Source organism: Lipophrys pholis (genome assembly GCF_963383615.2).
Source record: "Lipophrys pholis genome assembly, chromosome: 18".
In the NCBI taxonomy this organism is placed as follows: domain Eukaryota; kingdom Metazoa; phylum Chordata; class Actinopteri; order Blenniiformes; family Blenniidae; genus Lipophrys; species Lipophrys pholis.
This window is the reverse complement of record NC_137646.1, coordinates 26,120,918-26,143,840: the sequence shown is the minus strand read 5'-3', so window position 1 is coordinate 26,143,840 and position 22,923 is coordinate 26,120,918. Positions and strand designations below refer to the sequence as shown.

The following is a 22,923-nucleotide window of genomic DNA, read 5'->3' as shown; positions in this document are numbered from 1 at the left end:
AGGTGTTTGTGTTGTTCACGTGACTTCCGCCCAGCAGGCACGAGTTGGTAGTTTGCCAACAACAAGAAGAAAAATACGTCAGAGGGAAAGAAGACGTCCCCCCCCCCCCGTCCCCCCCCGGGAGGGACCGGAGCAGGTGAGGGGGTTCCTCCGCCTCTCTTACCCGCGCGAGGAGCGCCTGGCCCCGGATAGAATCCCTCCTCCGCACCGCCCCGCTGCTCCGGGCCGAGCGCTCAACTCTCGCGAGAACTTACACGTTCTCCCGATACACAGAACGAGATCCCGCGAGACACATATGACGGTAATTTCCTCTCAGATGATATTAGTCTTCATAGATTGTCTTTATTATCATTATTATCAAATGTAAGAGGACAATTTTCTGGTCTGACGTCACAAGCGCGATGAAGCTTTTATTTTTAAAGGAAAGTTGTTTTTTTAATTGATTAATAATTAATTTTAAAAAGTTTTTGAAAGCGTCTTACTTTTTTGTTTTACTACAGAATGCGAATTTTCCTTTCCTACTTTTCATCGTGACTCGTTTCTGCGCCATGATAATAAAAAACGTGTTGTTTGTTTTAAGTTCCTGAGAAGAGGACGTCCGTCTGTCCCCGCCCGCCCGCCGCGGGCTGGAGGACAAACCCAGCGCCCCCCCCCCTGCGAGGAAACACCCGGCCAGGGTTCACTTCCGGGTGTGTTTGACTGGTTCCCCTTAAGCTCCCGAAGTTTGAGACTGAAGAGGGACTGTGAGGAAGAGGAGGAGGAAGAAGAGGAAGAGGAGGAAGATTCTTAGAGTTTTTAGGTAAAAAAAACGTGTGAATTTCCTCTTTTCTACTCCAGAGTGTGTGTGTGTGTGTGTGTGTGTGTGTGTGTGTGTGTGTGTGTGTGTGTGTGTGTGTGTGTGTGTGTGTTCTTTGACTTTCATTTAATCTTTAAAGTTTCATTCGAACATTTTTGAACAAAATCTAATTTTTTTCTCTAAAAGTTTTTACTTATTTTTCTTCTTCTCCTCAGAAATCTTCAGTTTTTCTCTCTAAAATATGAAGTTTGAACCCAAAACGTCGCCGTTCTCCTCGACTTCCTTCTGAATCGTCTGCGTGTGAAATGTTTGTTTACTGAAACACGTTGTTGTTGTTGACTGTAAACAGTTTGCGGCGTTTGGATCTCGGCGAGTCGTGAGGAAGACGAGGATGATGACGGCGGAGGAAGAGACGGTGAGACCTCGTCCACGCCGGGCGGCGTTCCAATCAACTCAGCTCTCATCCCCTGAATGACGCCGTTACCCTCCCCCGCCCAACGGAAACGCTTCAACTGAGTCGCTTTGTGAAACTAAATGTTTACAATCCCTTAATATCAGGAGGATCTTTGGCGTCTCCATGGAAACGGGGTGGGAAGCGCAACTTTTCAAAAATACTCTGACTCCGTCTCCGTGGAAACGAAAACAACCAACAGCGACAACCCGTGGCCCAACAAGCTAACTACCTATTATTGTTACTACGGGTAGTTAGGTAGTTATTATTAACTAGCTACAGCTACGGTCATTTTCAGTGTTTCTGCTGTTGCCATGGAGACGGACAAAGCGTTGCCGCAGAAACGAGAAACTTATCTAAAAAAGGGGAAAAGGGCAAAACGATGGAGCGTTGCCGTGGAAACGAGTCCTGCGAGGTTCGGGGTCCGGAGTGGCGTCCGTTCCGACATTTGATCTTTGTGTGAAAACACTTCAGAGTAACTCGCGTTTTGTTTGGCGTGAATATGAGAGCGTTGGTATTGTAGTACAGTCGGAGGATGAATTCACCAGGAAGCAGTGAGATTTTCTCATGTGACTCTGGAAACGATGAGTAACGTGATCGTTAACGTGCTGCCGCGCCTCCGCCCACAGGAAGTGGGAGGCGACTGTAGCCACGCCCACGGCGGGGCGGGCGCCCCTCCGGCTGGCGCCGCGCCGACTGTTGCCGTGGAGACGACGCAAGGCGACGGTAAAACACCCGAACGAGGCGAGACGATCGGTGAGAAACCTTCACTTCACTGTCCTCACTTCCAGGTTTCAACTTTCCCAGTTACTCGTGAGCGCACCAGCATTGACACGGTCGTTTACACGAGTAACTGGAAAATGGGAAAGTTTCCACTTCCCTCATTAGAATACCGGAACAGTCAAACTTCCCAGTTCCTCCACAGTGAAACTTTCTCTGTGTTTTACTTGATAAGCTTTGACCATTAAGTTGCTCTCCTGAGTAACTAAGAAATGAGAAATTGGCAATTAAAAGTTTTCTACTTCCCAGTTACTCGTGTTCGTTTGTACAAGTGTGACGGTAACGGTGTGAGCAACTGGAACATTTGGAAAGTGGAAACTTCCCAGGAAGGGATTTTGCTTTTTGGTCGTAGGCAAACCAAACTAATGGTGAAGTATTGAGGAAGTAGTAAAGAGGAAGTAGCAGTGAGGAAGTAGCAGTGAGGAAGTAGTAGTGATAAAGTAGTAGTGAGGAAGTAGAGAGGAAGTAGTAAAGAGGAAGTAGAGAGGAAGTAGTAAAGAGGAAGTAGCAGTGAGGAAGTAGTAGTGATAAAGTAGTAGAGAGGAAGTAGGAAAGAGGAAGTAGCAGTGAGGAAGTAGAGAGGAGGAAGTAGCAGTGAGGAAGTAGTAGTGATAAAGTACCAGTGAGGAAGTGGAGAGGAAGTATTGAGGAAGTAGTAGTGAGGAAGTAGCAGTGAGGAAGTAGAGAGAAAGTAGGATAGAGGAAGTAGCAGTGAGGAAGTAGTAGTGATAAAGTAGCAGTGAGGAAGTAGAGAGAAAGTAGGATAGAGGAAGTAGTAGTGAGGAAGTGGAGAGTAAGTAGTAAAGAGGAAGTAGAGAGGAAGTAGCAGTGAGGAAGTAGTAGTAGTGATAAAGTTGTAGTGAGGAAGTAACAGTGAAGAAGTGGAGAGGAAGTAGTAAAGAGGAAGTATTGAGGAAGTAGTCGTGATAAAGTAGTAGTGAGGAAGTGGAGAGTAAGTATTGAGGAAGTATTGATGAAGTAGAGAGGAGGAAGTAGAGAGGAAGTATTGAGGAAGTATTGAGGAAGGCTCATTGGTACCCAGTCTGAAGACGATATATCAGCATTGCTAACCATTAGCCACATGAATCACCTGAGCACTAAACTGGAGAAACGGAACCTTCCCAGCTGGTAACTTCCCAGTTCTCAGCTGCGTGTGAATCGGATCGTTCCACCTTTACCTCCAGAACTCCCGGCGACGCCACAGAAACCAGGAAGCGACTCGCTGGTCATCCAGAGCAACAGGAACCCGGCCAGAGAGAAGCTGGAGCGAGTCCGCAAGTGGAGCGTCGCGGCGTACAAGGTGGGCGGAGCCACGCCGTACTTTCCCACCGCTCTGCTAGCCGATGTCTCGCGGTAAATTCTGACCTGCGGCTCTGTGGCAGTGCGCCAGGCAGTCGCTGTCGGAGAAGCTCGGCCGCGGGTCTCGCACGGTGGACCTGAACCTGCAGCCTCGCCTGGAGCTGCTCGCCGACGACCGGCTGCGCTACGGTCACATGACCAGGCTGGCTCAGACTCTGGCCAATCAGCTGGCTCAGTTCACCGTCACCCAGAAGTCGCTGGGAGACGCCCTCGCCGACCTCAGCGTCAAAACCCCGGCGCTGCACGTGAGTCCCGAACCCGGCAAAACACAAAACTAATTCTGCTAATGCTAAAGCTAACAGTGAATGAAATGTGCTAATGCTACAGCTAACAGTGGGTGCATTGTGCTAATGCTAACAGTGAGTGCAGTATGCTCATGCTAAAGCTAACAGTAGACATCCCAGAAGGAGATAGAGGCTTAGCAGCTAATGCTAATGCTCCAACTAACAGTGGGTGCTGTGTGCTAATGCTACAGCTAACAGCGGGTGCTGTGTGCTAATGCTACAGCTAACAGTAGGTGCTGTGTGCTAATGCTACAGCTAACAGTGGGTGCATTGTGCTAATGCTAACAATGAGTGCAGTATGCTCATGCTAAAGCTAACAGTAGACATCCCAGAAGGAGATAGAGGCTTAGCAGCTAATGCTAATGCTCCAACTAACAGTGGGTGCTGTGTGCTAATGCTACAGCTAACAGCAGGTGCTGTGTGCTAATGCTACAGCTAACAGTAGGTGCTGTGTGCTAATGCTACAGCTAACAGCGGGTGCTGTGTGCTAATGCTTCAAGAAAGATTCAACGTTCCGATTGGACTGAACCAGCAACATGTTTTGTTTTTTCGTCTTTAAGCAAAGTTGACGCCCCGTTAACACGACAGTGCTGCTAACGCCATCATGTAGAACATTTACTACACTACCTCTATTATCCACTTTATCTAGTTTCGCGGGGTACCGTTCTTTACGTACACGCATCAATGGTTTTACCACATGAAAACATTGTTTATAGCCTGAGCGCGTCTGCCGTTTCCGTGGTAACAATCGTGGGGGTTTTTTTTTTCAAAACACCGTGTCTCGACCTGAAACGTTGCCGAGTAAACAGGGCCTGAAACTCGTTGCGTTGGAATCGTCAGGTGGAGTTCGGCATGAACGCAGCGGCTCAGACATTCCTGTCAAAGAGCGGCGAGACCTTGACGGCGGCCGTCAACACTTTCACCGCCGACGTCAACACTCTGGTGAACACGACCATCGAGGACACCATGATCAACGTTCGGCTGTACGAGTCTTCCAGGTGGGCAAAAAAACCTACTCATTTAAAGGAGTCGTCATGGAGACGGCCCACGTTGCCTCGTTAGAACAAGCATCGTGGTGTTGGACCGCAGTTGAAACTGAAACTCTGGAGTTTTTTGTAGTTTGGGCTCTTTGTTCAAACCAGAATCGCCCACAAGGGGGCGCCACCCCAAAATGGGAGGTTTTGATCGTCGCCAACAAGCGAGGCTGATATCGTAAACCCAGCCATGTTAAATTTAGCGGTTAGCCGTGGCTAACCAGGCCTAAAGATGATTTAAGGGACTGGATACGTGACGATTCCTTTAAAGGCTCCTCGGAACCATCAGAGGTTCTACCTGTGTTCTAAAACCCTACCGAGACGCTTCTCGTAACAAAGCGTCCGTTCCCCAGGATTGAGTACGACGCTTACCGGGTGGACCTGGAGGAGCTGAACCTGGGGCCCCGGGACACCGACACCCTGCCCAAACTGGAGCAGGCCCAGAGAAGCTTCCAGAGCCAGAGAGAGCGGTACCACAAGATCCGAGAAGACCTGTCCGTCAAGGTGCAGCTCCTGGAGGAGAACAAGGTGGGTTTGTCTCCTGAACAGGACGGCTCCGTCGGTCAGCTGAGCTCGAAAAGTGTGACGCATCTGAAAAAACTGTGTTTGATTCCACAAGTCTCGTTTTTATCCTCCGACTCCCTCCAGGTCAAAGTCCTCCACAATCACCTGTGGCTCCTCCACAGCGCCGTCGCCACTCAGGCGATCCAGTGCCACCGTTTCCTCGAGCAAAACATCCGACAGGCCAGCGAGCAACTCGGCCACGCTGGCGTGGACGCCGCCTCTTGGCTGGAGGAAAGTTGACGCAACAAAGCAAAGAGAAAGATGGACTGGAAACCCGATGAGGATCCGTGAGGGTTTCTGAGGGTCCAGAGGAAATCTGGTGGGAGGAATCACCCGGAAATGTCGGGATGAATTTGGAAATTATGGGAACTTGAATCGGACAGTGGTCTCTTTCTTTATACTGACGTGGAATTTGAGGGCGTGAGTTTTCTAGAGGCTTCTGGTTCTTACTAATGGGATAGAGTTCTTCCTAATATTGGGGGCTCACGGGAAAAATTAGAGTTTGGACGCTGAAGGAATTTAGAAGTACTGAATTCGGGATAACCGCAGCTTTACTGATAAAAATTGTCGGCATTGGCTCGGCATGTTCCTGCAGAGAATGACTGAATATATTAATTTAGATTTCTGACTGATTATTTTTACATCATTCTAGATTAAAGTCATTAAAAAAAGTAAGACGCAACAAAATCCCCACAAACCGTGTGCATGAATGTGGTTTTGGTGATCCTGAACATCTTGTGTGAAGTCTGGGTTGGGTTGGATCTGAAGTTCTTGAAGGTCACATCATTTATACTCGTGCAGAACTGAAGTTCTTCTGCTTGTGAAGGACTTCCAGACCAAGAGAGGAAGTTCCACCAGCTGGGACCTCACGGAATGTGGGCTAGGTTTGCTGGGCTGGAGGTCGGGACTATGGAGTTGTGCCAATTTCATACGAAACGTCAACGATCACTTCCTGTCTGTTTTGAGTGTGTCTTCCAGATTACTGGAGTTGATGAGATGGCTGATAATCTGGCAGCTGCGTGGATTTAAAAAGTTTTGATGGCAAATGTTGCCTCGTTACTGACGAGGCAACCAACCCGTTGACTTCTGTAGAAAACAAACTAACGGTCAGTGTTCACATGAACAACGTGAAACTGTTTATTTACTTCTAAAGACGTAATGCTGAGTCAGCTGAGTCAGCTGAGCAATGACTCCGAGAAAAGACGTTATTTTACTAGTTACTCCGCCTGCGCCGCGCAGCGCTACACCGCGCAGCGCTACACCGTCGTCTACAAGGAGACGGACCCCGAACGTTTCCGGAAAGTATCGTTTCCGCCCATTTTTCAAAAAAGTTCCACCTTGGGAGCTGTTTTAAAAAGTTGCGGTTTCCAGCGACTCAGAGCTGCGTCGCCGTGGAAACAGAGCCACCAACGTTCTGCATTTTTTTTACACTCCTGTAGTCTGCATCAGAAACGACTCAAAGGAAACCGACTGCCAGAGGTCTTTTTTACATGGAGACACTTTTTGAAAGAAAATATGAAATGAAGCAGGAAAGTCCCGGCTGATAAACAACAAGAGGGACGAGGTGGGAAACGACTGAGAGATAAAAAGAACCAAAGAAAGAAAACTAGCGTAAGGAGACGGAGAGACAAAGACAAAGAGACACGCAGAGTCACCAGTGACTCTCAATGTACCAGAGGAAGGACGTGACCACTGAGACGGGGGTCTCCAGGACCCACCAGAACCCGATCATTCATCTCAGTGTGGTTCTCCTGGATAGATAAAGATAAATCAAATAAAGAGACACAAAACGACCACAGGACGCCACAAAACGACCACAAAACGCTACAAAACGACCACAAGACGGCCACAAGACGCCACAAGACGACCACAGGACGCCACAAAACGATCACATGACGCCACAAAACGATCACATGACACCACAAAACGACCACAGGACGCCACAAAACGACCACAAAACGCTACAAAACGACCACAAGACGGCCACAAGACGACCACAGGACGCCACAAAACGACCACAGGACGCCACAAAACGACCACAAGACGCTACAAAACGACCACAAGACGCCACAAAACGATCACATGACGCCACAAAACGATCACATGACGCCACAAAACGACCACAAGACGCCACAAAACGATCACATGACGCCACAAAACGACCACAGGACGCACCAAACGATCACATGACGCCACAAAACGACCACAAGACGCCACAAAACGACCACAAGACGCCACAAAACGATCACATGACACCACAAAACGACCACAGGACGCAACAAAACGATCACATGACACCACAAAACGATCACATGACACCACAAAACGACCACAGGACGCAACAAAACGATCACATGACACCACAAAACGATCACATGACGCCACAAAACGATCACATGACGCCACAAAACGACCACAGGACGCCACAAAACGACCACAGGACGCCACAAAACGACCAAATGACGCCACAAAACGACCACAGGACGCCACAAAACGATCACAAGACGCCACAAAACGACCAAATGACGCCACAAAACGACCACAGGACGCTACAAAACGACCACAAGACGCCACAAAACGACCACAGGACGCCACAAAACGACCACAAGACGCCACAAAACGACCACAAGACGCCACGCTGCACAGTTTGCGCTCCGACCTTGTTCTTCCTCATGTTCATGAACAGAACTCGTTTGTGGAGTTTTGTAGAAATGTGCGGTTTGGTCTGTACCTCAGCGACTTCAACGGCCAGAAGCTTCCGATGAAAAACATTCCAAGCTTGTTCCTGTTCTCCGTCACCACTCCGTCAGTTCCACCTGGAACCAATCCCACTGCGGCTGGTGTTTCCCTCCTTCCCGTCCCAGCACTCATTTCTGTTTGAGACGTTCAGAATAGATACTGAAGCAACGTTTCCACAACGTCTCCAGTGAAGACGCTTCGTTCTTCCTACAGCCGCCGGGACCAGGACCGGGACCAGGACCGGGACCAGGACCAGGACCAGGATCTACAAGAATAAAGGCCCCGTTTCCATGGAGACGGAGTCAGCGTTCCCAAAGTTGCTTGTTTTGCGTGGTCACTTTGAAACGGTTGCCGTGGGAACGGGTCCCCGGGCGGCGCCGGGACGGAGAAAGGAATCGTAGACGAAGGAACGTCGGTGAAGTTTCCTGTTTCTGTGTTTGACCATCGTTTTCAATAAAGTTTGATTTGATTTGTCGCTGCCTGGTCTGTACTCTGACACTACCTGATTACAATTCGTTACTTTCTGAGTGAGTAAACAGTTACATTTTCTTTGCAGTAACTTAGTTACTATTCAGAGTAGCACATAGCGAACATGGAAACAGGAGTGTGTCTGTAATTACTCTCCCAGCAACACCAACACTTTGTTCACACAACACAATGCAACACACACACACACACACACACACAATGCAACACACACACACACACACACACAATGACACACACACACACACGGTCTCCGTGGCAGCTCTGTGCAGTTTGTTGAGCGTCTCAAGTTCCAGATTCTGTTTCTTCACGATGTCGAAGTTTCCTTTGTTAGTCGCTATAACGTCGGTTTTTGTTGGAAAACATTTAAAAACTAAACATGATTGATGAAACATGAAAAGAACTTTTAAAAGAACCAAGAATCAACAAGAGAACGAAATAACAAAACAAGAAAAACATGAAATTAACAGACAAAAGATTACAACCTGGTGGTCTTCTGGTGAACCTGGTGGTCTTCTGGTGAACCTGGTGGTCTTCTGGTGGTCCTGGTGGTCTTCTTGTGAACCTGGTGGTCCTCTGGGGGTCCTGGTGGTCTCTATTGAGACTCAAGGCTTTAGTCGCATTTCCACTGCACAGAATGTGCCAGTTCAGTTTGGGTGGCATTGGTACAGTTTGGTTCGGTTCGGTTCAGTTCGGTTCGGTTCAATTCGGTACAGTTTGGTTCGGTTCGGTTCGGTTCAGTTTGGTTCGGTTCGGTTCAGTTCGGTACAGTTTGGTTCGGTTCGGTTCGGTTCAGTTTGGTTCGGTTCGGTTCAGTTCGGTACAGTTCAGTTTGGGTTTTCATGTGTTCCCACTCCACAAGTCCTGGATGGTCCCTAAAGAACCATACTCAAGCGTTCCCATAAGGGTCTGGTACACTTTGCTGTACTGTACCATACTGAACTGTGCTGGGCCATACTGCACCGTACCGTGCGTACCATACCGTACCATACCAGACGTACCATACGTTACCGTACCGTGCCACACTGTACCGTACCAAGTACTGTACCATGCCATACCATGCCATACCATACTGTACCATACGTTACCGTACTGTACGATGCCATACTGTACCTTTCCGCACCGAACCGTACCATCCCATATCATACCATACAATGCCATGCCATACCATACCGTACCATACGTTACCATGCCGTACCATACCATACTGTACCATATATTACCATACCGTGCCACACCGTACCATCCCATCCCATGCCATACCATACCATACCATTCCATACCATACCATACCATACCATACCATACCATACCATCCCATGCCATACCATACCATACCATACCATACCATACCATCCCATGCCATACCATACCATACCATACCATACCATTCCATACCATTCTGAGCAGTGGAAACGAGGTTTGTTGTGTTTATTAATCAGATGATTCGAGGCACACCCATCCACCTTATCTGGAACGAGCACACACTTGACAGGTGGGCGTGTCCCAACGATGTCTCCAGCACGCACGCGCTGACGTAGCGCGATCCCGCAACCTCGCGCGCGCCGCCACCGTCACTTTCACAGCCAGCGCGCGGACTGTCTCCTCCAGCGCTGCTCTGCGCGAGAATCGGACGTTTCCGGACGGGAGTTCGTCACGGCGCGGGACGCGGCCGCCCAGGTGAGTTCACAGCTTGAAAGTAAAAAAACACGTTGAAGGCGTTTTAATGTCGGTTGTAACGTCGGTGAGCCCCGCGGTGCCCCGCGGCTCTTATCGTGCTCATCAGGCTCCTCACGCAGCGGGGAAACAGACGCTGCAACACGGCGGCGCGTCGCCCACCAGACTCCATTTAAAAGTCCTACTTTTTTACAAAAAACGCCACAAACGGCCTCGAACACGTCCGCATATTATTTTTTCAATACCTACTCAGATGTCGCGTGGCGTCTGCACCATTCCGGCGTGTTGTTATTTTGTATTTGAAGCAATTTTAAAGTGTTTAATCTGCTCTATTTCTTTTTTCTTCAGTCTTGATGAGGCGCACTTTTAATACTTTGACTATTTGCAAAGTAACTGTAATTAATCATTAAATGAAACAGGAAGAGAAATAGATATTAAAAAGAAAACATTTTAAAATGCTGAAAAACTATTTTTAACAAAGAGAAAACATAAAAGAACCCATAAAACTAACAAAGAGACGTTAAAAGAACTGAAAAAAACCATTTTAACGAACAGAAAAGACGTAGAAATAAAATAAACACTTAAGAAATAAACATTCTTAAAAATGCATAAAACAATTAAGTCATTAAAACCATGAATCACGAACAAGACAGAAAATTAGAATAAACATTAAAGCATTGAAAAACATTAAAGATCTATAAGAAAATATATATTTTTAATAAATGACTTATAAAATCACAATGTAACTCATCAAGTTACTTCACAATAAGTTACTTTGATTCGTGAGTCGAGATGCTGACTCCTTGTTTCGCAAAGTTGCATTTTCACTCGTTCCAATAACATTGGTTATCTCCCGTTACCACGGAGACGAAGTCTTTTCAAAACGTTCCGTTTTCCCTCGTTTCCATGGAGACAAGGCCGGAACCGTTTTTAAGTTTTTAGCATCGTCGTGGAAACGGACAAAAACCCCCGACACGTGACAAAAGTTTTGCGAAGGCTGAAACGTGAAAAGTTTAAAAAGTTGCACTGGAACGTCAGTCGCATCGCGGGGGGGGGGGGGGGGGGGTTTCCCCGCGACGACTCCATCATCAGATCGTTCTCATTATCGCCACTCGGGTCTTGTCAGGGTTCGACTGTTGAATCGAGAGAGGAAACGCAACTTTTTGAAAATGCTCAGGCTTTGTTGAGAAACGCAACTCTTTGAAATGCTTCGTCTCCATGGAAACATAGAAAAGGCAACTTTCTGTAACATTTTGTCTCCATGGAAACGGCGTCAACGCAACTTTATGTATCTGTGGAAACAGGGTAAACTTTTCGAAAACGCCCGGGCTCCATCTGAATGGAAACGGGGGAAACGCAACTTTTTTAAATGCTTGGTTTCCGTCTAAATAGAGGGGGGGGGGGGGGGTGCAACTTTTTGAAACGCTCGGTGGAAACGTAGTGCTGCTGCCTGAAAGGCTTTGTTTCCATGTAAACAAGGGAAGTGCAACTTTTTGAAAAGCGTGTTTTCCCATGGAAATGTGGAAAAACAAATGATGAAATGAACCGTTGCTTTTGAAACGTCAATGTTTTGAAATAAAATGAAAACAAATGAAAAAGAGAGGACGTTTCCTGAAACATGGCCGGTTCCTCGGTGAACGGAGGCGTTGATCAGATTCTTCACGCCTCCAGATTCGCACGTTTTTTTTTTTTTTTTTTCTTTGTGTTTAATTTATGTTTGGCGGCAGCAGCGGCGGCGGCGGCGGCAGCAGCAGCAGCAGCTCCGGCGTGACGCCGCCGATCACAAGCTTCTCGAGGTGGCGACGCTTTAGCGTTCACACCCTCCGATCGCTGGCGGCGGCTCAGACTCACTTCCTGCCGCGCTCGGCGGGAAACGTAGCGAACGACAGCCACCGCCTCGACACGTCTGCCGACGTGGACCGCTCCACAAAACGCTTCCGGTGGGATTTGAAAACGCTCCATGGAAACGAGAGAAACAGCAACTTTTCTGAAACGCTTCGTCTCCATGGAAACAAGAGGAAAGCGCAGCTTTTCTAAAAACGCTCAGACTCCTGTCTCCATGAAAAGTTTAATATCAAACCAGAACGTTTTTCCCTTCGGACTCATGTTGATTTATAATGGAAGTTATTTATTTATTTATTTATTTATTTATTTATTTATTTATTTATTTATTTATTTATTTATTCACTTTGACTCCAAACGGTGAAAAAGTTTTAGAAAGTAAAGTCATGAAAGACTTGACCAACGTGCTAGCATATCGTGACGATGGTGCGTCGGAGAAACGTTTAACACACACACACACACACACACACACACACACACACACACACACACACACACACACACAATAAAGCACAGACAAATATTGACACTCAAAATAAATTCATCTGACCTCGTCTGTCACAGCCAAGAACAAACAGACAGAAAACACAGCGTACACGCCTTCAGCTGAACACACACACAGACACAGACACACACACACACACACACACACACACACACACACACACACACGCTTGTGGTGATTTCCTGACTGTTTATTGAAGCGAGTTCTCGCAGCATCAACATCCCCGGTTTGATTCCAGAACTTTCCATAAAGCGTTTCCAACTTGACGTGTTGATTTTCTCCAGGTTGCTGAAAACGATGTAGTTCTCATGTTGGGCCACTAGTGGGTGCTGTTGTTTGTTTTTGTAAGAAACCAAAAAAGTTGTGTTTTCTGCCGTTTCCATGGAAATGGAGTCGGGGGGGGGGGGGGGGGGGTTGTTTCAAACAGTTTTGCTTCACTTGTTGCCACATAATCAGAGTTAAAGGGCTGGGGTTGTGATTAGCATTCCCAGGCTAACGAGTAGCGCCGCCTGGCTAACGACTCGACTTGTTTCCCGACCGAAGAGGTGCGTGTGAACCGGGTCAGGGTTGAAAGTGGAGTACACACACACACACACACACACACACACACACACACACACACACAGTGACCCAGTTCCATCGTCCGCCTCATAAACAAACTCATTGTTTGCAGAAACGACCACCGGGTCGCCAGACTCCATTAAAAATCTTCATCATTTCTGTTTCACTTTAACGTTCATTGAAAAGCGTCACATACCGGTATCGGTCCCATACCCGTATCAGTATCGGTCCAATACGGATATCGGTATCGGTCCCATATCGGTATTGGTCCCATACCGGTATCGGTATCAGTCCCATACCGGTATCGGTCCCATACCCGTATCAGTATCGGTCCAATACGGATATCGGTATCGGTCCCATATCGGTATTGGTCCCATACCGGTATCGGTATCAGTCCCATACCGGTATCGGTATCAGTCCCATACCGGTATCGGTCCCATACCGGTATCGGTATCGGTCCCATACCGGTATCGGTATCGGTCCCATACCGGTATCGGTATCGGTCCCATACCGGTATCGGTATCGGTCCCATACCGATATCGGTATCGGTCCCATACCAGTATCGGTATCGGTCCCATACCAGTATCGGTATCGGTCCCATACCAGTATCGGTATCGGTCCCATACCGGTATCGGTATCGGTCCCATACCGGTATCGGTATCGGTCCCATACCGGTATCGGTGCGTCCCTCATATGAAGTGAATGTTTTGTTGGTTTTTCCGCCTCACTCTGGTTTCATTCTTCTGTGTCGTTAGCTCAGATCTCTTCGCCCTCCTCGTGGACAGCAATGTCCCGCCGCCATCACGGTGACGCCGCCGCTCGCCATGATCTCCCGTCGGCGCGCTGACCGGCCACGCCTCCGCAGTCCGCTTCCGTTCAATCGAATGCTGGGACGCACGTGATGGGCAGCGTGTCGCCGGACAGCGAGAGCGGACGGCCCGGCCGACTTCCTGTGAGGTCACCTGACGTCCAAGGCCACCAGACCCCTGCCCCTCCCCCTGCTCCACCCCCTCCACCTCCCCCTCCACCTCCTCTCATGCCGCCCCTCCTCCCAGGGTCGGGAGCCCCCGGGGTGGGGCAGAAGAAGAGGAGGGTGAGGAGTTTCTTCTGGAAGACGATCCCCGAGCATCAGGTAGAGTCGCACCACACGACCACGGCCAAGGAGACAACTTTTTGAAAACGCTCCAATGTTCTGATGAACGACGGTTATGTGAAACGCCGTCGTCGTTTTTGTCCGATCGTCCACACGACGTGGCGTTTTAGGAGCCCGAAAACTGGGGGGGGTTTTGGGGGGAAACGAAAGAAAGAAAGAGCGTTCCAGAGTGGAGGAATTTAAAAACGCTGCTTTGACGTTTGGACAGAAAAGACTCACGTTAGCCGAAAACGATGATGTCATCGCCCGATGTTGCTGGACAGTACTGCCCAGCTCTGAGCCGTGCTACATGCTACATGCTATAGAGTTTCAGGGCTTACACACCAGTAATGCTACATGCTATAGAGTTTCGGGGCTTACACAACAACAATGCTACATGCTACATGCTAAACTCCCCCAGGAGAATATGGACAGGGATCTACTGAGCATGTGCAGGAACCAATAGCAGCGTTCTCGCCGTCTCCGCGGACGACGGCTCCCGGACGTAATCAGAAATGAGTGTTTTTGCCCGTTTCCGCGACAACGGAGCCCGAGTGTTTTTGATAAGTTCCACCTTGGGGGCCCGTCTCAAAGAGTTGCGGAGCGTGGCGTTTTCCCTGAGAGACGTTTGTGTTGGCAGGTGAAGGGGCGGGCCAACCTGTGGACGCAGGGCGGCGTGCGGCGGCAGTACCAGATCGACGTGCGGACCGTGGAGGAGCTGTTTGGACAGAGCGAGGGCCGGCCGGACGCCGCCGCCCCGCCCGGCAGGGGGGCGAAGGCCAGGGGCTCCTTCAGGGAGGCCAAGGAGGAGGTGTGTTTGTGGCGGCTGGTGTTTGTTGAAGGTGTGCTAAAGTGTGTGTGTTTACAGTTTCCACCAGAGCCGTGACCCCGGGTGACCCCTGCTCACCTCTCTCTCTCTCTCTCTCTCTCCCTCGGCCGCCAGGTCTCCATCTTGGACTCCAAGCGGGGGATGAACCTGGGGATTTTCCTCAAACAGTTCAAGAGGTAAATCGGACTTTCAGGCTGGCAGAACAAACAGGACACGCCTCCTCGTTCCCCAGCTGAACAAAACGTCTGACTGCTGAGTAAACGTCCCACGGGCGCCGGCGTCAGCCAGTCCTCCCGGTTCCCACGTGCTGGGCGCGTGCCTCCTCGCCCTCATGCTGAGGTGTGATGGGTAAACAGCGGCCATGCTGGCTGGTTGTGTGTACGACTCCGTCCTCCATCGTGTCTGAGTAGAAGCCCATGGGAGGTTCATCAGGTTGAAGGATGCTAAATGTGGAAGTTAGAGATGCACCGATACCAGTACAGGGTAATGGTTCTGATACTGGTATCTGTATCGGACCGATTACTGATATCAGTATTGGGTAACGGGTCTGATAGTGGTATCGGTAGCGATGCTACATGCTGCATGCTACATGCTGCATGCTAAATAGTTTCGGGACACACACACCAGCGATGCTACGTGTGTGTGTGTGTGTGTGTGTGCGTGTGTGCGTGTGTGTGTGTGTGTGTGTGTGTGTGTGTGTGTGTGTGTGTGTGTGTGTGTGTGTGTGTGTGGCAGAGCGTTTTCAAAAAAATCAGAAACATCTTCAAAAAGTATGTTTCCCCGTTTCCATGTATTCGGAGCATTTCCAAAAAGTTCCACCTTCGTAGTAGCCATTTTCAAGAAGTTTCATTTTCCCCCGTTTCCATGGAGACGGAGTGGGAGCATTTTCAAAACGTTTGCTAGTCTCCCCATTTCCATGTATTCGGAGCATTTCCAAAAAGTTCCACCTTGGTAGCTATTTTCAAAATGTTGTGTTTTCATTCACGTCCGAAACGTGTTTGGCGTTTTCACGAGGAAGCGTCGTGTGAACGCCGCCTGCAAATTGCCCCAAAGCGATGGAACGAGTGCGTCCGGAGGCCGAGGCCAGCGCGGCGGCGTGACGGCAGCGGGAGGAGACATTGTCCTCCGTCCGTTGTGTCAACACGCCGGGACTGATGTCACCAAACACACCCAGAGACATGGAGGCATGAGGGGAGTGTCTGTATTTATTCCTAAACTTCTCCCTCCTGCAGGCCCAACCACACCATCATAGATGATCTTCACCACGGCAACAGCGAGGCCTTTGGGGCGGAGCCTCTGAGGGAGCTGCTGAAGCTGCTGCCGGAGGCGGAGGAGGTGACGCACAAAACGACGGCGAGACGACGCCAGAAGTGTGTGACCTCTGACCGACGTCTTTTCTGATCCAGGTGACGAGGCTGAGGTCGTACCACGGCGACGTCGCCAAGCTGCCGCTCGCCGACTCCTTCATGCACGCGCTAGTGCAGCTGCCCAGGTGAGGGGGGAGGGGGGGGGGGGGCAACACGGCCACGCCCACCTGCAACTTGCAACGTGCAACTTTGCGATATCGTTTCTTTTCAAGCAACAAGTAGGGAAGTATGGCAGGCCGGCCACGCCCCCTTCTGTCCATGCACTTCCTCCACCGTCTTGCCACGCCCCCATCATCTGGCTACGCCACCGCCGTCCGGCCGTGGACGCGGAGTGACAAAATGTGGATGGTGCTTCACTGTCCGGTGTTTCGTTTTCATTGGTTCCCCTGTTAACTGGTGACTTGTGCCTCCAGCCGTGAGCAGCAGCGGATGTTAAAACAAACAAACGTTACGATACTTTAACCTTTAATGGAAACGAGGTGATTAACATGCGCCGTGACGTCAGCAGTTAACAGGGAAACCAGTTAATCCGGAACACCGGTGGCCCTTACAAACCTTCAGTACAAAGAGCAGAGTGTGTTTGAAACGTTTGCTTGGTTTGTCCATCGTCTGTCCATCCTCTGTCCATCGTCTGTCCATCGTCTGTCGTCCATCCTCTGTCCATCGTCTGTCCATCCTCTGTCCATCGTCTGTCCATCGTCTGTCCATCGTCTGTCCATCCTCTGTCCATCGTCTGTCCATCCTCTGTCCATCGTCTGTCCATCGTCTGTCGTCCATCCTCTGTCCATCGTCTGTCCATCCTCTGTCCATCGTCTGTCTCCAGCTACCGTCTCCGGATTGAATCCATGTTGCTGAAGGAAGAATTTCCCGCCGCGGCCGAAGCCATGAGACGTGACGTCCAGATCCTTCGCTCCGCCGCCAAAGGTAACGACCTCCGAGTAGCGTTGGAACAGACACAGCTCTTCCTCCTCTTCTTCCTCCTCTTCTTCCTCCTCTTCCTCCTCCTCCTCCAACACCTGGAGTATTTTTAGCAGTGTGTGTGTGAACTCGTTAACGAACCCTCAGCAGCTTCATCAACTCCTCCTTCCTCCCTCCTCTCCTCTCCTCTTCCTCCTCCTCCTCTCCTCTTCCTCCCTCCAGAGTTGATGTGCTGTGACGAGCTCCATGCCGTTCTCCACCTGGTGCTGCAGGCCGGGAACATCCTCAACGCCGTGAGTCGGTCCGGTGGGAAACCGAGGGGGGGGGGGGGGGTGTTGGGGGGGATGAGGGAAAAAAATCTGAAAAGAAGAAATGCAAAAAGGAGAAACAAGAAAAAAAAGCAAGACAAACCGTAGGACACAACAATTACACAAACTTCCCTACAACACTGTGTGTGTGTGTGTGTGTGTGTGTGTGTGTGTGTGTGTTCGTGTGTGTGTGTGTGTGTGTGTGTGTGCAGGGAGGCTATGCAGGCGGAGCGGTGGGCTTCAAGCTGTCCTCCCTCCTCTCTCTGGCCGATACCAAGGCCAACAAACCAGGAATGAACCTGCTGCACTTCGTCGCTCTGGTCAGAGAAATGACGGGATTATAGTCTCTGTTTACACCTCACTTCCTGTCTGCTTGTTTAGTGTCGCTGTGAGGTCACTTCCTGTCTGCTTGTTTAGTGTCACTGTGAGGTCACTTCCTGTCTGCTTGTTTAGTGTCGCTGTGAGGTCACTTCCTGTCTGCTTGTTTAGTGTCACTGTGAGGTCACTTCCTGTCTGCTTGTTTAGTGTCACTGTGAGGTCACTTCCTGTCTGCTTGTTTACTGTCGCTGTGAGGTCACTTCCTGTCTGCTTGTGCTTCATTTCCTTCTTCTTCCTTCAGGAAGCTCAGAAAAAAGACCAGAAGCTGCTGGACTTTCCCCTCAAGCTGCGTCACGTTCAGGCGGCGTCCAGGTGAGACGCCCTCCACACATTTCCCAGCATTCCTGCTGCCTGTTTCCTGGCGAGACGGCGCCCTCTGCTGCGTCGAAGTCATAATGCAGCCATGCTTGTCTGTTTGTTTGAGGATCTCCGTGGAAACGCTGGACGCAGAGCTGCAGTGGCTGACGTCCCGCACGCGCTCAGTGGAGGACAGCGTGAGAGGAGACGGCGAGCTGCTGCAGCAGCTGGACCACTTCCTGCAGGTAACACACACACACACACACACACACACACACACACACACACACACACATAAAATCTGCTGAGATTTATTGTTTTTGTTTATGTCTCTTTGGAGTTGTTTTGTGTCTCTTTTTTTATTGGTTTGGGTCTGAAGTTGTATTGTTTTTGTAGTTGTTTTGTTCTTTGTTGTTCTGATTCTCTTTGTAGCTGTTTTGTGTGTCTTCTGGGATGTTTTCTTTCTGTTTGTGTTTGAAGTTTTGTTGTTCTTCTAGTTGTTTTGTGTCGTTTTGTTTAAGTCGGAGCCTCAGTGTTTCTGATAAGTTGCGTTTTCCCACATTTCCAAGAAAACAAGTTGCTTCCTCCTCCGTCCCCAAGGAGACGCAGTCAGAGCATTTTCAAGAAGTTGTCTTTTCCCTCCTCGTTTCCACGGAGACGGAGCGGGACCTGGAGCATTTGCGAAAAAAGTGGCGTTTCCCCTGTTTCATTGGCTTCGAAAACTGTTGTCAGTCGTGTAAACAGACGCTCAACACGCTACGGAAGTTTTCACTTTGTGTGTGTGTGTGTGTGTGTGTCCTCTCAGCGCAGCGCGGCGGCGCTAGGCGCGCTGCGCGGCGGCCGCCAGCAGCTGCAGCAGGAAGGCGGCGAGCTGCTCGACTTCTTCTGTGAGGACCGAGACTCGTTCCGGCTGGACGACTGCTTCAGCGTCTTCCACTCCTTCTGCTCACGCTTCACGCAGGCCGTCAAGGTACACACACACACACACACACACACACACACACACACCGTAAGCTGTTAAACGGGTGGTGTTTCTCTTGGAAGGAGAACACGGAGAGGGAGGCGAAGGAGGCGGCTCGCCGCCGGCGAGTTCAGGAGCTGGAGGAGCAGAAGAGACACTCCTGGGCCGGAGGCGAAAAGGTAGGAGGACACACTTCGTCCCCCGGGCCTCGTCCCCCGGCCAAAACAATCTTTTCTTTCCTCCCGTTCGTTGCCCCTTTTCGCACGGCACCATGAAAACGACTCAAAACGGTGTAGTAAGCATGCCAGGCCTGTAGGTGGAGCTGTAACCAAGCCACAGAAATACACCTGAAACAGAGCAGAAGAGCGTGATCCACCACGTGAGCTCATTAAAGCAACGAGCATCAGCAGCTCCTGCAGCGCCACCTGGAGGACGTAGTCCGCCATGTTAGTGTTGTTCAGTGACGTCACCGAGAGGAAGGCGGGGTTATAGGTCAAGGGGCGGGGCCGTGACATCATCGTCTTCTGCTAATCCGCTTCTTGTCCGTCCACACGTCAAAGCCGAGGCGGCGTTTTCTAATCCCTTCGCTCTCCAACCCGTTTTCAAGAAAACGAGTTTTCAGGCTCCTAAAACGGCGTTGTCGTGTGGACGATCAGACAAAAACGACTCACTTGCGCTAAACGATGTCGCTGTGGGGGACGACTGAACAGAAATGATGGTTGCATGAAATGGCGTTGTCGTGTGGGCGGGGCCTCAGACGACCTGCTCTAGTGAACTCACACCTGCGCTCCTCTCTCAGGTGGGCGGGGCCTTCGGCTTTCGCTGCAGCAGCGAGACGGACATGTCGACGACTGCGTCACGACGGGAAGAGGCCGGGCTGCTGGTGGAGCTCCTCGCCGCTAAGCCCCGCCCCCGCTCGCCCATGAACACCTCCCACGGTGCTCTGGGGCGCTCGGGGAGCCTGCGGCGCTCGCGGAACTCTCCGTCCAGCTCGCCGGGCGCCGCCGCCGAGCGAGAGCTGAACGCGTTTCTGGAGACGTCGGCCTTCGACCGCAACGTCGCGAAGGCGGCGGCGCCGTCACCTCAACCGGGACTTTGCAACGCAAACCAAACAACCGCCGCCTGCCTCAGGAAAGACTCCGCCTCCGATTCAAACCAGCAATGTGACCAGAGGAACAATGGCGACAAGGGAGTGGGCGTGGCTTCTGCAACACCATTAAACTCTTCTTCTGCTCCGAATGAAGCAACGGACGGCGGCGGTGACCGGGAGTCACCGCCCGGCGCCGCCACAGCAGAAAGGCTCTCCATGCTGGTGGAGAGGTGCACGCTGGTGCCCGAGCTCCGGCGCTTTGAGATCGACTCTCAACCGCTGAGCGTCAACAAAGTCCGTTGGGACAATCCGCGCCGAGACAACTTGACGATCTCGGATTTGGACGGAGAGAAGTCTGACCAATCGGGAACGCCTGAGGCGCGGCTCGCCGAGAGCTCTTCGTCGTCACAGAGGGAGGAAGATGAAGGACAAAACGAAGAGGCGGTGGTTTGGTGCGTGGCGGGCGTGTGCGAGTCCAACGAAGACGTAGGTGCCCAGAGGGAGAGGGAGGAGCGGCCGCCATCTTCCTCCGCCTCGGCCCGCCACGCGCCGTCAGAAACTCCACCGGCCAATGCGAAGCCAGTGCCGGTCCCCATCAGCAGCCAACCGGTGCCCGTCGCCCGCGGCGACAACACGTCGCTTCCCGCGTCTCCGCCGGAGTGGTGTCCGGCAGAGCGTCCGGCAGAGCGTCCCTCGCAGGACGACACACCGCCGGGAGAAGAAGAAGCGGCGAGGGACGATTCAGCAACGCTGCCGGAACGATCAACAGACGAGACGCCGCCTCGTGAATCCAGCGGGGCGAAGGTCGCGGCCTCGTCCAAAACCATCATCAGGAACCTCCCGACATCCAAGTCCGGACTCTCGGGCGTGAAGCCCGGCGCTTCGGACGCCTTCCCAACGGGCCGATCCAAGTCCGTCCGCACGCTGACCAGCTCGGAGCGCCAGGGCCTGAGGAGGGTGGTGCCCATCTCCAGGAACAGCCGAGGAGCTCCTCCCGCCGCCGCCGCCGCCCTCCACGGCGTCAGACCTGCGACCGCGCCGTCGTCCCGCCGGTCCAGCGTCCAAAAGACGCCGGATCTCAAGAGTCCGAGGACTGGCGTCGCTCCGGGTACTCGAGCGCCTCCGCCGGAGCGGAACTCAGACTGGCGGAGGAAGACGTCCGTTGGAAGGACCCGGACCGAGGTGGAGGCGGAGGAGAAGATGTGTCGCTCCGCCCTCCGGGCGCTGTCGCACGCCCGGGGGGGCAGCGTCAGCGCTCCTGCTACTCCTCTGCACAGAGCCGCCGCCGCCGCCACTGTCACCACGCCGCTACTTCCAGGGTTTGCCCGAAGCACCGCCGCCTCCTCCTTCAGACAGACCCGCACCACCCCGCCTGCCCCCTCCCCCTCCTCCTCCACCTCCTCCTCCTCCACTCAGCCGAGGAGGACCCAGAGCACCAGGGAGTCTCTGCGCCCGCCTCCCAGAGACTCCCTGGCCCCCCCTAAAGGACACCGGAGGAACGACAGCGGCAGCTTCTCTGACAAATGTGTCCCTCCCAGGGACTGGGCGAGGACAGCGAGGCCCAGCTGGAGATGACGGGAGACGGGAGGGGGACAATCTGTCTCTCTGGTCGTCACGCAGGAGAGAAAGAACCAAAAGTGACTTGTGGTGATTTGTCTCCTGTGGATTTATTTTATTTATTTATTTTTTATTTTCTTCTCTTTTCCCTGGTTTTCTTTCCGTCTCCTGTGGATCAATGAGGTGTGATTAAAGAACCCGAGGGTCCAAATGGTCCACAGCAGCGTAAACTCATTATGTTGACTCTTCATAACTTCATTAGATACCGTACACGTAAACCACATTACCACAATCGTTTCTTTTATAGATATAGACCTATAGATGTAGATAGACGTACTGAACTAAAACACTTTTGTTTTTATGATGAGCTGAACTCAAAGATGGAAAACATTTCCTCTAAACACTAAAGACCCATTTCTCCCAAATATTGTTAACAAATCTGTGTTGGTGAGAGAACCCCCCCCCACCCCCCCCCCCCCCCACCCCCACCCCCACCTCACAGGTGTAGCAGATCTAGATGCTGCTTAGACCACATGACTATTCCACAGGTGTGTCTCAGGCGGCCACAATAAAAGGTCACTGCAGTTTTACTATATTGATGTTGGTGGATGAACGGCGCCACGAGAGGCCTCAGGACGGGTGGAGCACCGTATCTCTGCAGTCCAACCATCAGTAAAACCCCCCCTGGTTGACCATAACCCCACCTGCACCACCGCCGCAGGTTCTGACGGAGCGGGCCGTGGCCGTGCTGGAGTCGGTCTGCGCCGCCATGGAAACCAACGCTCATCGTGTTCAAAGCTCAAAGAGTGCGCCACACAGAGCTAAGCTAATGCTAACAGTTAGCTCCGCGAGCATGACAATGCTACAAAGCTGCGTTGGCTAATGCTAACGCCGTTACAATGAACACGTGAAGAAAATAGAAACTACAATGGTGACTGACTGTATTTCTCTTGCTGTTCCTCACACACCCACCCATCCACCCATCCATCCATCCATCCATCCACACAT

The 22,923-nt window shown here is 51.2% G+C and overlaps 2 protein-coding genes across 7 annotated transcripts; both read left to right on the top strand.

Annotated features, from left to right (window-relative positions):
• The first annotated feature begins 288 nt into the window (after positions 1-288).
• LOC308123371 (arfaptin-1-like) lies at positions 289-8,482 on the top strand. Of its 2 annotated transcripts, none has more exons than XM_080485822.1 (9): positions 289-799; positions 1,146-1,211; positions 1,877-2,003; positions 3,212-3,327; positions 3,410-3,631; positions 4,511-4,668; positions 5,058-5,232; positions 5,353-5,503; positions 8,221-8,482. In XM_080485822.1, the coding sequence occupies exons 2-9, from the start codon at positions 1,188-1,190 to the stop codon at positions 8,406-8,408; spliced, it is 1,161 nt and encodes a 386-aa protein (XP_080341948.1). In that variant the 5' UTR covers positions 289-799; positions 1,146-1,187; the 3' UTR covers positions 8,409-8,482. The 2 variants fall into 2 exon arrangements, 1 of the variants encoding a protein (XP_080341948.1); XR_013936210.1 differs by having other exon boundaries at positions 682-799; positions 1,012-1,211; positions 5,353-6,374; positions 8,221-8,480.
• A 1,565-nt stretch (positions 8,483-10,047) lies between these two features.
• On the top strand, positions 10,048-22,130 carry LOC308123590 (uncharacterized protein). 5 transcript variants are annotated; one of them, XM_080486138.1, is made up of 14 exons: positions 10,048-10,173; positions 13,834-14,210; positions 14,851-15,021; positions 15,154-15,215; positions 16,272-16,374; positions 16,446-16,531; positions 17,230-17,330; positions 17,547-17,617; positions 17,845-17,952; positions 18,252-18,322; positions 18,435-18,552; positions 19,113-19,277; positions 19,352-19,447; positions 20,068-22,130. In XM_080486138.1, the coding sequence occupies exons 2-14, from the start codon at positions 13,980-13,982 to the stop codon at positions 21,931-21,933; spliced, it is 3,249 nt and encodes a 1,082-aa protein (XP_080342264.1). In that variant the 5' UTR covers positions 10,048-10,173; positions 13,834-13,979; the 3' UTR covers positions 21,934-22,130. The 5 variants fall into 5 exon arrangements, with proteins under 5 accessions (XP_080342264.1, XP_080342265.1, XP_080342266.1 ...); XM_080486139.1 differs by having other exon boundaries at positions 10,075-10,173; positions 13,839-14,210; XM_080486140.1 differs by lacking the exons at positions 10,048-10,173; positions 13,834-14,210 and having other exon boundaries at positions 14,923-15,052.
• Positions 22,131-22,923: the final 793 nt, after the last annotated feature.